Genomic DNA, 13651 nt, shown 5'->3' on the forward strand with positions numbered 1-13651 from the left:
TTATGTTTGACAGAATTCAAGTACATGCACACAGAACTGAAACCAAGAGGCAGCAATGCAAACAGCCATTTTTCCTATCCTTGGGTATTATTTAATTTTTGAGTCATGATCAGAGTCTGATTGTGTATTATCAAGCATGGTATTTTATAAACCAATAAACAAAAAAGGATCTCAGATTCAAAGCACATATCAGAGAACTTATGTTACATATGTTATTACACCTTAAGAGAACCTCCCCTCTATTAATACACATATTTTCTGACACGTTTGGTAAGTAGGATGCTTTTAATTTCACAAGTGCTGGTTCAGTAAATATGCCCTGCATCCTATTAGTTTAAAAGTTAAAATCTGCTACTCACCATACCCAAACTAGGACAGTCAGTTATTACATTGATAATAACGTGCATTTGGAAAGGTTCATGGGAATGCAGGTTTCACACCTGCTTCTTGTTATGATGCTTTATTTAAAAAAAACCCACATCATCCCACCATGTTTTTAATTTTAGTTTCAATAGCTTGCTTTTGTATGAGCTAACCAGTGGGAAATTTCTGCCTCACACTCTATGTGGAGACTTTAAAGCTTTGTTCTTACCAAAAATGAACTATTTCTGGTAGCACAGCTTGAATTTTACTGCATCTATGGACTCCTTTCCTCCTATACCTGATTTCCAATTTTCCAAATACCTCCTGCCTTGGCAGCCAGGTGTTGCTCTGTTGTTTCTAGCAGGAGCAACTTCCATTCGCTAACTTGCAAGTGCCTGGTTTTCTTCACTGTCTTTCTACTCAGTTCCCAGTCTGGAATACCCTCAAATCCTGTGTCCCCAGATGTCCGGATTCCTACATGATGGGCACATTTGAAAACATAAAATAGACTGCATATTACATTTCCCATCTTTATGAAAACCTAGTATTTCCTTCCCTGAACAATTGCTTCTCCAAGTCTAATCAAAATAGGTTTTCCTAGCAAATGCTTTTTTAAACAGCTGGGGCTCGAGCTATACAGCCAAATCACCAAAATCACTTAGCACCAAATCACTTAGCATGCAGCTATAATACAGACATTTTATTTTACATAGTTTCTATCAGTTTCCCTTCATTCTCTTTTCCTCCTTCAGGCCAACTGGTTCTTGGCATCTTTGTGTTTTTACTTTTGGTTTCTGTAACTTCCTATTGCAAGTACCAAAATTTTGTCAGTGACAATTATTTCAACTGCGCACAGTCTCATCCCTTCCATCCATCTCCCTTAGCAGGGACAGGTGAGAAAGTTGCAATTTTAGCTGCTAAAATTTCCCTATGGAAATTCAGCAGAGGGCATCATGGTGATCACACCAGGCCTGACAGCTCATGGCTCCTCAGCCAGAGGGGTTTGAGGATCACAGTGTGATGCTATAAAAATGTATTATTTGTACAATTTTAGATACTTTACTGTGGTGTGTTTGTTAATTTTGGAATATTCTCTTCACTTTTTTTCCTTTTCCACACTTCTAACACTCACACTTTACCTTCTTTCTCCCCAACTGAACTTCTAAAAAGTTGTTTGTTTGTTTGTTTGTTTTTAAGTTTTAGCTCATGACAATTCAGTCTGCTTTTCTCTTTCTTCCTCTTTCTTTCTTTTCTTTCTTCTCTTTTTCTTTCTTTTCTTCTTTTTTCTTTTCTTTCTTTCTTTCTCCTTTTTTTTTTCCCTCTCCTTCTCCGCAGTTCCCCTTCACCTTTACCCCTATGTTTTCACTTGCGATTCCTCTTTCCCTCCCCTGCGCTTGACTTGCCCCACCCGCAGCCCCGCTCCCGCCGGGGCCGAGCCCCGCCTCGCCCCAACCTCGGGGCCACTTTTCTCCTGGCAACAAGTGACGCGCGGCGGGGCGGCCAATGGGGCGGCGCTGGCGGGGCCGGGGCGCGCCGCTCGGGCAGAGCGAGCCCGGCAGCGCGGCCGCTCCGCGCAGCCTGCGCGCCGCGGGGGGACCATGGCGCGGGCGGCGGGGCTCTGCCTGCCCTTCTGCGGCCTCGCCCTGCTCCTGCTCTGCTGCGCGGCCAGGGGGGACCCCGCAGGTGAGCCGGGCGCCCGCCGTGCGAGGGGGAGGCGGTGCGCGGGGGCGCGGCGGGGCGCGGCGGGACCTTCTCCGCCCCGGCGGGCGGCAGAGCGGGCGAGGCGGCGCTGGGACGGGCCTTCCGCTTCGGCCGGTCCGCCGGGCGGCAACGTCCAACTGAGTGGAAACAACCTGGGGAAACTTATTTGGTATAGGGAAAAAGGCAGGGAAAGCCCCCGAATTTCCCTCACGGACCATGCGCTTCGCCCGTGGCCACGCGAAAGCCGGCGCTGCTCCACCGGCCTCGGCTGCCACGTTCCCGAAGGTGCCCGGGGGGCCGGGGCCGCCCCGGGCCGGGCCGCGGCCTTTGGCCGAACACCTCGGGGAGAGGAATAACCCGGACCCGGGCCGGTCCTAGGCAGGGCGTCCCGCCGCTTTGTGCTCAGGGAGAGACAGGAGGGAGGCTTCCCCTGTCCCACAGAAAGCAGGTGGAAGAGTTTCACGTTGATCAAATTCTTGTAAGCCAAAGCCATAGCTTGGTGAGAGCTGCTGGGAAACAAATTGAGCTCCTCACTAAGTAGTTGCAGCTGACGTATTTTCTATATCCTAATGACAGTAACAGGGTAGGGTTTGTAGCTGAAGACGTCAAGTAAAACTTCATGACCAGGAGTGTTGAACTGGACTAATTGAGTATTCAGAAATTGCTGTACAGAGAGATCTGCTGAGACACCACCAGCAGTTTTTCTGTGGAAGTTTTAAAAAGTTATTTTGTACTTGACATCAGCATGAGGGTTGTGGGAGAAGAAGTGAAAGAAGATGTAACGTGTCTTCAGCCGCTTCTCACAAGAAATCAGAAAAAGGAAAAAAGTCAGGAGGGGAGAATAGAATGCAAAAAGCAGATATAGCAAAAAGCCTAGACTTGAAAGATACCACAAAAGTGGGTTTGGTTGTTAAAATGTCTTAGTTAATAGGCTGACAGGGACAGTTGTTTGAAATGTGCTATTTAGAAAAAGTCACTGCAGTAGGTGTCTGACTTAGAGATTATTCTTTAGAGTGTGACTAGCTCAGTACTATTTAGATACTATTTGGCACTTACACAGGGGAAAATTCATGAGTATACTGGGAAGTAGTGGTAAAATTCACTGCATAACATCACTGAATATTTTCCTTGCTGTTCAGCCAAACCTATTATTAACTCATAATAGAAAAACGCAGTAGGAATGTGATTGACAGTGCATTGCTATTAAATACAAAACACTACTCAGCAGATTCCTTATTTAAGCAGCAGAGAAATAGCTTTGTGGGTCTGGGACAGCCAAGGTCCATATCAGCCTGATCAGTGAAAAGTTTCGCACTGTGAAACCATCTTTATTGTAGCGTAGAAATAACTTTAGGTCATTTTTTTCATGGTTAGCTTAAACCTACTGCCACTTGTCAGAAGTGTTATTATACTGGCAGATGTGTTAGCTTGTAAGAGGAGGATGATCCATATATTTTTTTAAGTTGTATACTTTGCCTTATTTTTTTTCTTATGACTGCGTCATAACTGAAAATGAAACTCATCACAACTGAAAATGAAACTAGGGTGCCTATATGATTTTTAAACTGAGACTCCTAATCTTTGGTAGGATAATCTTTCTAAAACCCTCTCCTCGAAGCAGTGCCAGTTTTTGTAGTAATACTGCAGTTGCACTACAAACTGGTTCACATGTTAACCTGTCAAAAAAAAAAAGTTAAAAAGTTAAAAAAGTTAAAAAGTTAAAAAAAAAAGTACTTATTAAGTGAAGATTATTACTATACTTTTTGGTGTCTGCAACGTGTAACTGCACTTGCAGATAGGCATGAAGACCAGATTCTTTACCCATTAAGCTTGCAAAATAATCAGAAGTTGATCCAATCAGTATATCTTAAATAAAAAGGAAGAATTCTCATCAATAAAATTAAACTTAGAAGTCTCATTTTGTCTCTCCTCTTATAAAGACTTTGAAAGAGCTGTTTTCCCCTGGAAGTAGAGTACTCACTGAAGAGTAAAATGTACTGAATGGGGCTTACACGGAAGAGGTAGTTTAATGTACGAACCGTAGTTGCTGTACTTTTCTGGTAGCATCTCTCAGAATGTGATTACCCTTTTGAAAATTAGCTCCCTGTGAAAATGATGCTGAATCATAGCCATATGTGGATATTTTTTTGTTCTTATACAGGCAATGATGCTTTTACCATTCGCCATGACAAAGAGAACAAGTGCATACAAGTTAAAAACTCATGGATAGTGATAGATGACTGCAGGGAGACAAGTGAAGCTTTATGGAAATGGGTATCCCAGAATCGCCTCTTTCACTTGGGGTCCAAGCAGTGCCTGGGACTTGATATATTCACGAAATCAGTGTCTCGCCTGAAAATGGTTGATTGTAACTCAGAATTAATGCTGTGGTGGCGATGTGCTGATGCTTCCATCATTGGTGCATCTCAGTACAAAGTGACTATCAAGAATACCTATGTGACTGCAAGCATAAATGCAACAGACCAGTGGAGAAGCAACAGTTCTTCCAGTGATATATGTCGGTACCCTTACCACGGTAAGTAAGTTTTTACAGAGGTTTGGAGATTTTTTTATTTGTTAAGGGCTTTTTGAGTATATCTGTGCTGATAAGTTATTGAAATTAATTGTGTGAAAAGACTGATCAGTAAAGCAATAGAATGTTTGGCTGTAGAGAGACACTGATATCGAAATATGAAACTTCAGTGGTCTTTAATAAAAGTAACCATGCACAACTGCAGAAGTTGTGTTATCGAGTGGCTTTCTTTGCAGGTTTAAATCCCTCCCCCCATATTTGAGTGCAAACATATTTAATTATTAAATATCATACACCTTATATCAGAACTGCCACTTTCTTCTTCACCACAATAGGAATTTTGCTGTTAGGAGGGTTTGAGTATATTTGCTTTGCTGGTAGCTGTACAGTCAAGTCCAGAACATGCTGCTAGCTCACAGCCTGCTGGACTGTTGGGAGCAATCCATTCACTTTGGTGTGATAGTCTGTCCACTTGCCATGGAAGCCAGTCTCATCGTAAATCTCATGCTTACTGGAAGAAGTGGTGAAAGCTTGCTTTACCGTATTTAAAGGCAGAATTTTCTTTGTATTTGGATTGTTCAAAGTGGCCAGTCTGAAGAGCCCAGTAGGCTCCAATTTGATAAGTTTTCCCCTTCCTGTGTGTGTTGATTCCTAGAGCCTTGTTCTGAAGGACTCTGTGCAAACCACCAAGATTTCAGTAGGACAGTGAATTTATTCCTAACTTACCAGGATGGGGGAAACAATTTTTTGCTGTTTCGCAGAAGAAAAAGTACAGAAAAATATTTTTGCATAATTTGTTTCAGTTCTGGCATTGCTTTATATTATCTGTAATAACAAGATACAGTATTTTAAGACCACAAGTGTGATTTGCATGGTTTTAAGTTAACTGTGTCTGTACAAGCAGAAACATTTTGCTGCCATTTCCATCCCTAGGCAACTTATATTTACTTTTTTTTTTTTCTTTTTTTTCCTGCAGAGGTTTATACCAAAGATGGCAACTCATATGGAAAACCCTGCGAGTTCCCCTTTCTGTATAATAAAACATGGCATCATGACTGCATTCAGGATGAAACCCATATGGGTGGGAAATGGTGCGCCACATCTGAAGATTACACTCGTGACGGAAAGTGGGGAATCTGCTTACAACCAGGCATGTTGGGTTTCTAAATGAACATCCTAAAAGCATTCTGTTACCTCACACATGTGGGGCTCCACCATGTTGCTGTTAAGCTGGATAAAAGCTTTTCTATTGCAGCATTGATTTACTCTGCAGTATTTTTGATGACTGATATAAAAATCAATAGACCTTCAATATTCAAAAGTTTTTCTTTTGAAACGTTCATAATGTTTCCATATAGTTGTAGTTACAAGTACCTTCTGCTTCCTTTAAACAGAGGATGGCTGTCATGATATCTGGGAACAGGATCCAGGGTCTAAAAATTGCTATCAGTTTAATACACAGTCTGCTCTTTCTTGGAAGGAAGCTTATATTTCATGTCAAAGGCAAGGAGGAGATTTACTTAGCATCCAAGATGCATCTGAATTAAGTTACATACAAGGTAGGTGTAATTATTCACATATGAATATTAGGATATCTGGATAAATTAACATAAAGTGGACTCAGCATTTTAATTTCTATCCTAAAATTCTAGGTTAAAACTTCATTGTACTTAAAATGTTTTGATTTTCATTTGTGTAGCAAAACTAAGGTGATCTCACTTTACAGTGTTTTTAAAATTTATGTGTATGATTTCCTTGTAGCGCTTAGTTGTTCATATTTGTAATTAGGAATGTCCCCACAATCTCAAATGCAGACCAGAATGACAGTTGGTGTTTTAGCAGCATGTTACTCACTTGTTATGAAATTGTCCTCACTGATGTTCAGTCTTGGTCTGGAGGAATTATCCGTGTGCCTCTGGAACTGTAAAACCAAAGGAAAAACATCGGAAGGCATTGGCAGGGAAGGCTTATGTGGATAAGTTTCTCATCAGTTCCAGAAAGTTTGCACGTCTGATTACAGTAGCAGTCTTTCTTTCCTTAAATGCCTACTATTTCAGATCACATTTTTAATTTCAAAGAGACCAATAAAAGATGAGCATTTTATACTAATGGTTTTCTTTAAAAAAAAAAAATCTCCAGCCAAGGATGACATCGCTGAGATCTTCTGGATTGGTTTAAATCAACTGGACGTTTCTGGAGGTTGGCAGTGGTCAGATCACAAACCTTTGAATTTTGTCAACTGGCATCCAGGTACTGATATTTCTGGTGGTATTAACAATATTCACAGCAGTAACTAGTATTTTACAGGTTTTTTTTTCCCTTCTCATTCCATTTTCAGAAACATCTTTTCCTCCGAGCCAGTGAATCTTTCCATTCGCATTCTATATTTGTGGCTAATTAGGTTAATAAATCTCTAAAAATGTAAAACTTAAATAGTTTTTGAAGTCCCTTTTAGTAAAGAATCCACAGCTTTCCTGGCTGCTAAATTTCTCCTTCCACTGACAGAATGGCATTGACTTTTCTCAAATATTATGACTCTTGGTGTATGTGCAAGGACTGACATTACTTAGAAGCTTAACTTCTGTTTTTAAACTTCAAGATTACTTAAATTTGTTTCGAGGTGAAGATGAAAGGAATATAAAACCTTTGAAAAACCTTTTTTAATTACTCCAAAGATCCTAGTAAGGTTGGTGAGACTCTTGTTTGTTAGGAATTTTCAGAAAGAATTTGTAATATTCGCACAAATACATCATGGATATATATGAGAATCCTGGAGAAATAATCGTTGGGAATACTGAAGATAATACTGTTCTGTCACTCAAGCTGAATTTGAACTTTTTAAAGTGATTTTCTCTTTTTTTCCCTTTGCTATCTAGAATAGTACTGCAGCAGGAGTTCTGTGAAAAGTTGATAAGTGGTTTCTGTTACTTCTTTGAAAGCTTTACTAAGTAATTTCTGTGAGATTTTCCAAATGTGGTCTGTCTTTTGGAAAGGTTAAGAACTTTGCTGCTTGTACTACTGGCTGCACCTTCTTCTGGAACTGTGATCACACTGTAGAACTGTAATGCAGAGCTAGAGGCAAGACTATCCTGAGCTACAGTGGCACGATTTAGTCTGCAGTCATAGCATACGTACTTACTGCTCTCGTGAAAATACTTTACCATACCCAGTACAGGGAGAGCTTGGGTGCTCTCTGTAGGTCACAGCCAAAAAGTTATTTTAGGAAAGGGGCTCCAAGGGAAGGTGGAGACTGCAAAAAAGAGAAGTTATTTTCTGGGATATTTCTAATTTGGGGCCTTGCCTAAAATTTCTGTTAAGGTAAGGGTTACGATTAGCGATGAGAGAAAGTGCGGAGCTGTGTTTGGAGTGAGGGTGGGAAGGGACTGCCAAAGGAACTGCCAAAGGAAACTGAGGGTTGCAAAAACAGTTCTCCCCTGAGATATTTCTAGTCTGGGAAAGTGCTCAGCCAAGGGTTTGTTGTATTGTAACTAGAACATTCCTCCTGGTTCTATGATTAAACATTGGAAAAGAAGTCCAGATTCCTTGATTCTGAAACTTTCTTAGAAAAAACTTTCAGCAGGACCTGTGGTAGGACAGGTGTTTTCATTTGATGCAAGTTTTCTTCAAATTCAAGTTGCTGTGAAGTGTGTTATTCTTGTATTGAAAAGCAGTAGTAAAATGAAGCAGTTACTGCCTTACTGTTTGATAACTTGTGCTGTTCTGTTTTTATTTGTTCTTGTCTATAGATATGCAGAGTTTGTCCCCACTAGATGGGACAAGTTGTGTGGTAATGAATGCTGCTTCAGGTCAGTGGCAGAGTTACCATTGTGGGACTCAACTTCCATATACTTGCAAGAAGTCACTCAGTGAAGTTTCAAGTCTCCCAGGTAGGACAGTTTTCATTTTTGAGTTTAATGTGAGTATAATGTTCACTTATGGAGTCTTTTTTTTCCCTCCCCAAGCCTTCTTAGGCATCTTTGCCAAAACATTTTCGCAACAGCTTTGGGTTTTTTAGCAGAGCAGAAGCAAGCTCTGTTTCTCTGGTGTCAAGATGATGCATCACAAACAGTTTTTATTTTTTGCAGCTTTCTCATTCACACATAAAGCATTTTGCAGCACGGTCCTGCCCTTTTCATCATATTTTCTTCCATGGCTTTTGCCTTCTTTCTTGTGTTGCTGGAGGTCTGGAACTGGCAGTTGCACCTTGAACCTTTCGATCTTTGCTTTAAGCCTGTTTCTCTCACTCTTGGTGGGTATTAAAATAAAGTGGGACTTACCTGGGTCTTGGATCAAACTCTGTTGAATTGAAATAGAAGTAGTTAAATAACCTTACTGTCCTTTGAAATCTGGCCCAGCGCTGGAAATCAGAGTGCAAGAGTTGGTAGCTTGCCCCGTGTGTAATCTTTACTGGATCCATAACAGCTCTTACGAGATAATTATTCCCTTCTCCTTACCTGCACTCACTTACACAGTCCTTCAGTATCCAGCTGTGACAGAGAGCTGCTTCCATGCTTTTGGACATTTACCTTCACCTAAATGTCCAACTCTTCCCATATCTATGACCTGTTCTTCCATGCGTGCTTTGGGCTTACCTAATTTCCAAGGCTCGTGCTTGCAGGGATCTCCTGCAAAAACTTTTACTGGAAGGTAATTGTCCTTGGATAATAGGGAGGACTAGGGGATAAGAGGGATGAAGAAGCAGTGTTGTGCAGGGGCGAAGTGTCGTGGAGTGTCTCTGACTAAGGCATGTTCTCTCCAGCTCCCCCTGGAAAGGTGTGTGCCTTTGAGGAAAAAGTAGTAATCCATTTAAATTTAACTAAACTGATTCAAATTTTCAAATGATCCCCTGAAAACTAGTTGCCAGTTAATAATTCTTATCTGTTCTCTTGCTCCTCAGTGGGTTATGTAGAGTCATTGCCAGTGTTTATATAGTGTATTATTAATTAAAAAACAAAATTCCTGTGATTGGAATGTTTTATAGTGTGTTTTGAACCAGAGGGGCTATTAGTATATACCTTTTCAGCATGCATTAAAACCAGTGTGAATTCTTCAATATCTTGAGGGGAAAAACAACCCTAAGTGTGCTGCAATCCTGCAATGACTTAACTTGATTTATCTTTAGTTGCTTTTGAAATCTTGCTTACAATTACTTTTGAACCTTTCACTTACACTAAAGCTTAAGCCTAATGTAATGCATTCTGGTTTTTACTTTCACTCACATTAACTTCTTTCTCCTTCTGCCTACTACATGGCCCCAAGATATTATATAAGTCCTCACGGTGCTGCTCTTTGTAGTCTATTTGTTTGACTAAACTGTCGCCCTTTCTTAAAAGATTAGCTCTGAAGAGATGTTAACACGTTCTGATTGCTGCATTCTGGCTGTTTTCAGGGTGCTGCTGGATTTAAAGCCAACCCCTTGCCCTACCCGAAGTAAAACAAAAGCCTCTAATTCCATTTCTCTTCATTAATAGAGGATTGGAGACACTTGGATACTCGCTGTGACTCGGGCTGGCTTCCCTACGATGGCTCTTGCTACATGCTGATAAATGACCCGGCACCTTGGAGCACGGCAGATGAGTTGTGCAAAGCAAATAAGAGTAACCTCATCAGCATACACTCATTAGCAGATGTTGAACTGGTTGTTACAAGGCTTCATAATGGTGAGTTGAGATGGTTGTAAAGGTCGAGCACTAAGTGGTGCACACCATAAATTTCAAACTACTTTCCATGTTCTAGCATAAGCTTGTCGTGACCTCTTGCTTTTAAATGCAGGTGTTCATTCTGAGCTTGTACTCAGGCTGGTGCTGAATGTTGCTGTTCAGATCCAGGCCCTCTGTGTTAGCTCTTGTTTTCATTTGATCTGTCTATTTATTTATTTATTTACTGGGCTAACCTACTTCTAGGTTCTTAATACTTTGTGTTTAATTTCCTCATTCAAAGAGAATAGTAAATATTTGGGTCAGTATTTTGACTGCTGGATCTCTGTGTTGCATCTTTACCTACACTCGTAAAATTAAATTTGGTTGAGCTTCATTTGGCTTATGTGTCTGTTATTTCTGTTTGTGGATATTTTTTCCTTTTTGTTATGTTCTCTCTGAAACTCACTTATAGGCATGAATAAGTTAAGAAACAATAATACATTGTGCTTATCTCAAATACCCTTTTTCACTGTAAGAAAAAAAATCAGCACAGTATAGTGATAAAAAAATTAATTTTGCTGATGCCACATTCCTGTCCTATTAGTTTGAATATTATTTTGAAACTACAATATTGTCCTAATTTTAAATTACAGATGCAGAAGAAGAAATGTGGATGGGTCTTAGGAATGAAGATGTGCCAACCTTGTTCAAATGGTCAGATCATTCGACTGTGGTTTTCACATATTGGGATCAGAATGAACCAAAAGTTCCTTTTAACAGCACTCCTAACTGCGTGTCATATTCAGGCAAGGTAGGAACACAGTGTTGCATCACAGTAGAGGTGACACTGATGTGTTTGAAAGTCAAGGAGGGGGATAAAGCACATAACTTATTTCTGGAATAATATTTAAAATACATATAACCGTTTTTCTACAAGCAAATTGATTTAAATTATTTAACCAAAACTTGGTAGCTGTGTACAGGAAAGAATGGAAGAAATGACTCACAGCTCTGAGACTGTCACTTCTGTTGGCCAAACAGTTGTCCTTGTTCCTCTGCATTTAGGGTTAATGCATTCTTGCGTGTTTCTGGCAGAGAGCTAGAAAGGAGGTGGGGCAAACTATTGAAAGGAAAAGCTGGGTTCACTCTTCTTCAGGACCAGTTTGGGCCACCCAATCTGAGCATGGGTAGTGAGATACCTTGGTGAGAGGAGAGGGCAGACACTGAGGCTATACAGTACAGAAGAAGGAAGGAGTGGATGAGGGAAGGAGGTCACTAGGATAGTGGGAAGCAGGCTGTATCCTATCCAGATTTGGTGGAGAAGTGGGGCAAGCTATTGGATCTCATGTGCTCAGCTTGTCTGAGCTGCTTCCACAGCAAGCTGAGCAGACCTCCTGCACCCATTCCCTTCCTGGTCTAGGAGAGTTGGTACCACCCTGGCCTTTTCTTTCCCTTTTGGATGTGATCCAGAAACCTCCCATCTCTGCACGTGCCAGCTTTCTCTCTCCCTTCCAAACATGTGCCTATGCACACAACCCAGGGCATCTCACCCTAATATTTATGGTAGAGGCATTTTGGCTTTTGCCCTTGTGGAAACTCAGCCCCTGCAAACGTGGAAATTGAAAGATCTTAGAATTTAAAGTATTTTTTTCGTTTCATTCATACAGTTGGGACAGTGGAGAGTGAAATCCTGTGAAGAAAAATTGAAATATGTTTGCAAGAAAAAAGGAGATATTCTGAATGAAACGAAATCAGATGAAAGATGTTCACTGGAAGAGGTAATAGCCTGTACTTCTTTTACTGTCACTTGGTTCAGAAAGCCTAAAATCTGCTTAAAAGCACTTACTTCCTCTACTTCCATTTCATTCTTGTCTGCTCAGTAAAATCTATGAAACATTTTAGCTGGAAAAGGACATGTGTATAGCATGAGCCAACTTTCAGATTCTCCTAAGCAGGCTCTGGAAGTATTATCAGTTTGTTTATTGATAAAAGTATTATGAGCCTGGACCCAAGAGATGTTGTGTTTTATTTATTTGTTTGAAAAAACAAATTGGAAGTGTTATCAATAACACCATTTGTACTGTGGTTTATCTTTAAGTATGTTTTAAAATTTGAGATAAGCACTTGGCAATATAAAGATATGCAAAGATTGTTAACTGAGATTAGGTTTCTGTTACGCATCACTAGGCTCTCATTTTTGTTCTGTGACTTGAATAAAGGTGGGAGGTGTTTGGTTGTTTTGCTTTTGTGTGTTTTTTTTTTTTTTAAGGTATAACGTGTTAGCATAAATAAGGCTTAAAAAGAAGTCTCTTGTCTTTTGAACAAGTTTAGGATAGTATTACTAGCTACTTCAGAGTTACTTGGTTCAGTCTTGTGTGGCACATTACTTAAAACAGGAAAAATGTTTACCCCTTATCTTTCTTCCTGTGCAGCCTTGGAGTATTTTTCACAGTCTTTTCAGAGACCTCTAGCATGTAGGGTTACAGCTTTTAGTGCTGCTCAGACACCAGTGGCATTGGTAGGCTAGAAAAGAGTTAACACGTTAATGTGCCTTGAAATTTCAGTGTAAATATGGGGAGAAGTATTTGAATAAAAGAGAAATTTAGTAAGTTCATCCTTTTTTTCTCAGAAGTAAAGAAACACTGGTAATGCCCTCTTAGTATTCCTCTGTTTGAATCCTGGCGTTGGTGGAACAGCATGAAAACTCCTATTGTTTTAAATAGGACTCGGCTGTTGCCCTTGTGTTTCTCTCTGTAAATGCACATAGTGGTCAGAAGACTCTACACAGGCAAGCTAAAACAGTGGTGTATTTTATTCCTGTGGCTGCATTATTTCTTATGACTGTGAATCTGAAGAGTTGATGATACTGGACCTTGTATGTGACATGCTGCGACACACCGCGTTTCTTTCTTGTTTATGATGTGCCAGCTTGCGGCATCAGCAATGTTGGCAATGATTTATTTTCTCCTGTAAGTAATGGCTGAGTTAGATTGTTTTGTTCAAATGTGGTTTTTGTTCTCTAACCAGGGATGGGAGAGACATGGGAACTATTGTTACAGGATTGATAAAACGGAAGTTTCATTTGGAACACGGTGCAATCTTACAGTGATGAACAGGTAAAGCACGTTTGTAACTTAAAGGCAGGTTTAACAGTACAATCCTGGAGAAAGAAATCAGAGATTAAAACCTTCGTATGGTAACTAATGGTTCGTAAAGAAAAAGTAGGTAGAGAATTACTTGTCCTGAGAACTAGCAAAAACCATTTTCCATGGTGTGACAGTGGTAAACCTACAGTGTGAACCTTCTTGGAAGCATGAGAATTCCCAACCTGCAGACCCCATGTTGAATAAGGGACTGCCTGGACAACTGCTTGAACTGACTCATGTAGTAATATGTCTAGTTTTCAAGTCGTCTT

The 13651-nt window shown here is 40.4% G+C and overlaps 1 protein-coding gene across 2 annotated transcripts in view; it reads left to right on the plus strand.

Moving 5' to 3' along the window:
• The first annotated feature begins 1940 nt into the window (after positions 1-1940).
• LY75 (lymphocyte antigen 75) overlaps positions 1941-13651 on the plus strand; it is a 41570-nt gene continuing 29859 nt past the window's right edge. For both annotated transcript variants that reach the window (XM_027878523.1, XM_027878530.1), the window contains exons 1-10: positions 1941-2046; positions 4226-4600; positions 5574-5747; positions 5992-6156; positions 6737-6847; positions 8344-8484; positions 10069-10257; positions 10890-11047; positions 11904-12014; positions 13264-13352. In XM_027878523.1, the coding sequence (XP_027734324.1) occupies positions 1962-2046; positions 4226-4600; positions 5574-5747; positions 5992-6156; positions 6737-6847; positions 8344-8484; positions 10069-10257; positions 10890-11047; positions 11904-12014; positions 13264-13352 (1598 nt within the window). In that variant the 5' untranslated portion in view covers positions 1941-1961. The remainder of the gene's footprint in view (positions 2047-4225; positions 4601-5573; positions 5748-5991; positions 6157-6736; positions 6848-8343; positions 8485-10068; positions 10258-10889; positions 11048-11903; positions 12015-13263; positions 13353-13651) is intronic.

This window comes from Empidonax traillii, unplaced genomic scaffold (genome assembly GCF_003031625.1).
Source record: "Empidonax traillii isolate 1590-97213 ecotype Southwest subspecies unplaced genomic scaffold, ASM303162v1 scaffold5:size3517227, whole genome shotgun sequence".
Classification (NCBI taxonomy): Eukaryota; Metazoa; Chordata; class Aves; order Passeriformes; family Tyrannidae; genus Empidonax; species Empidonax traillii.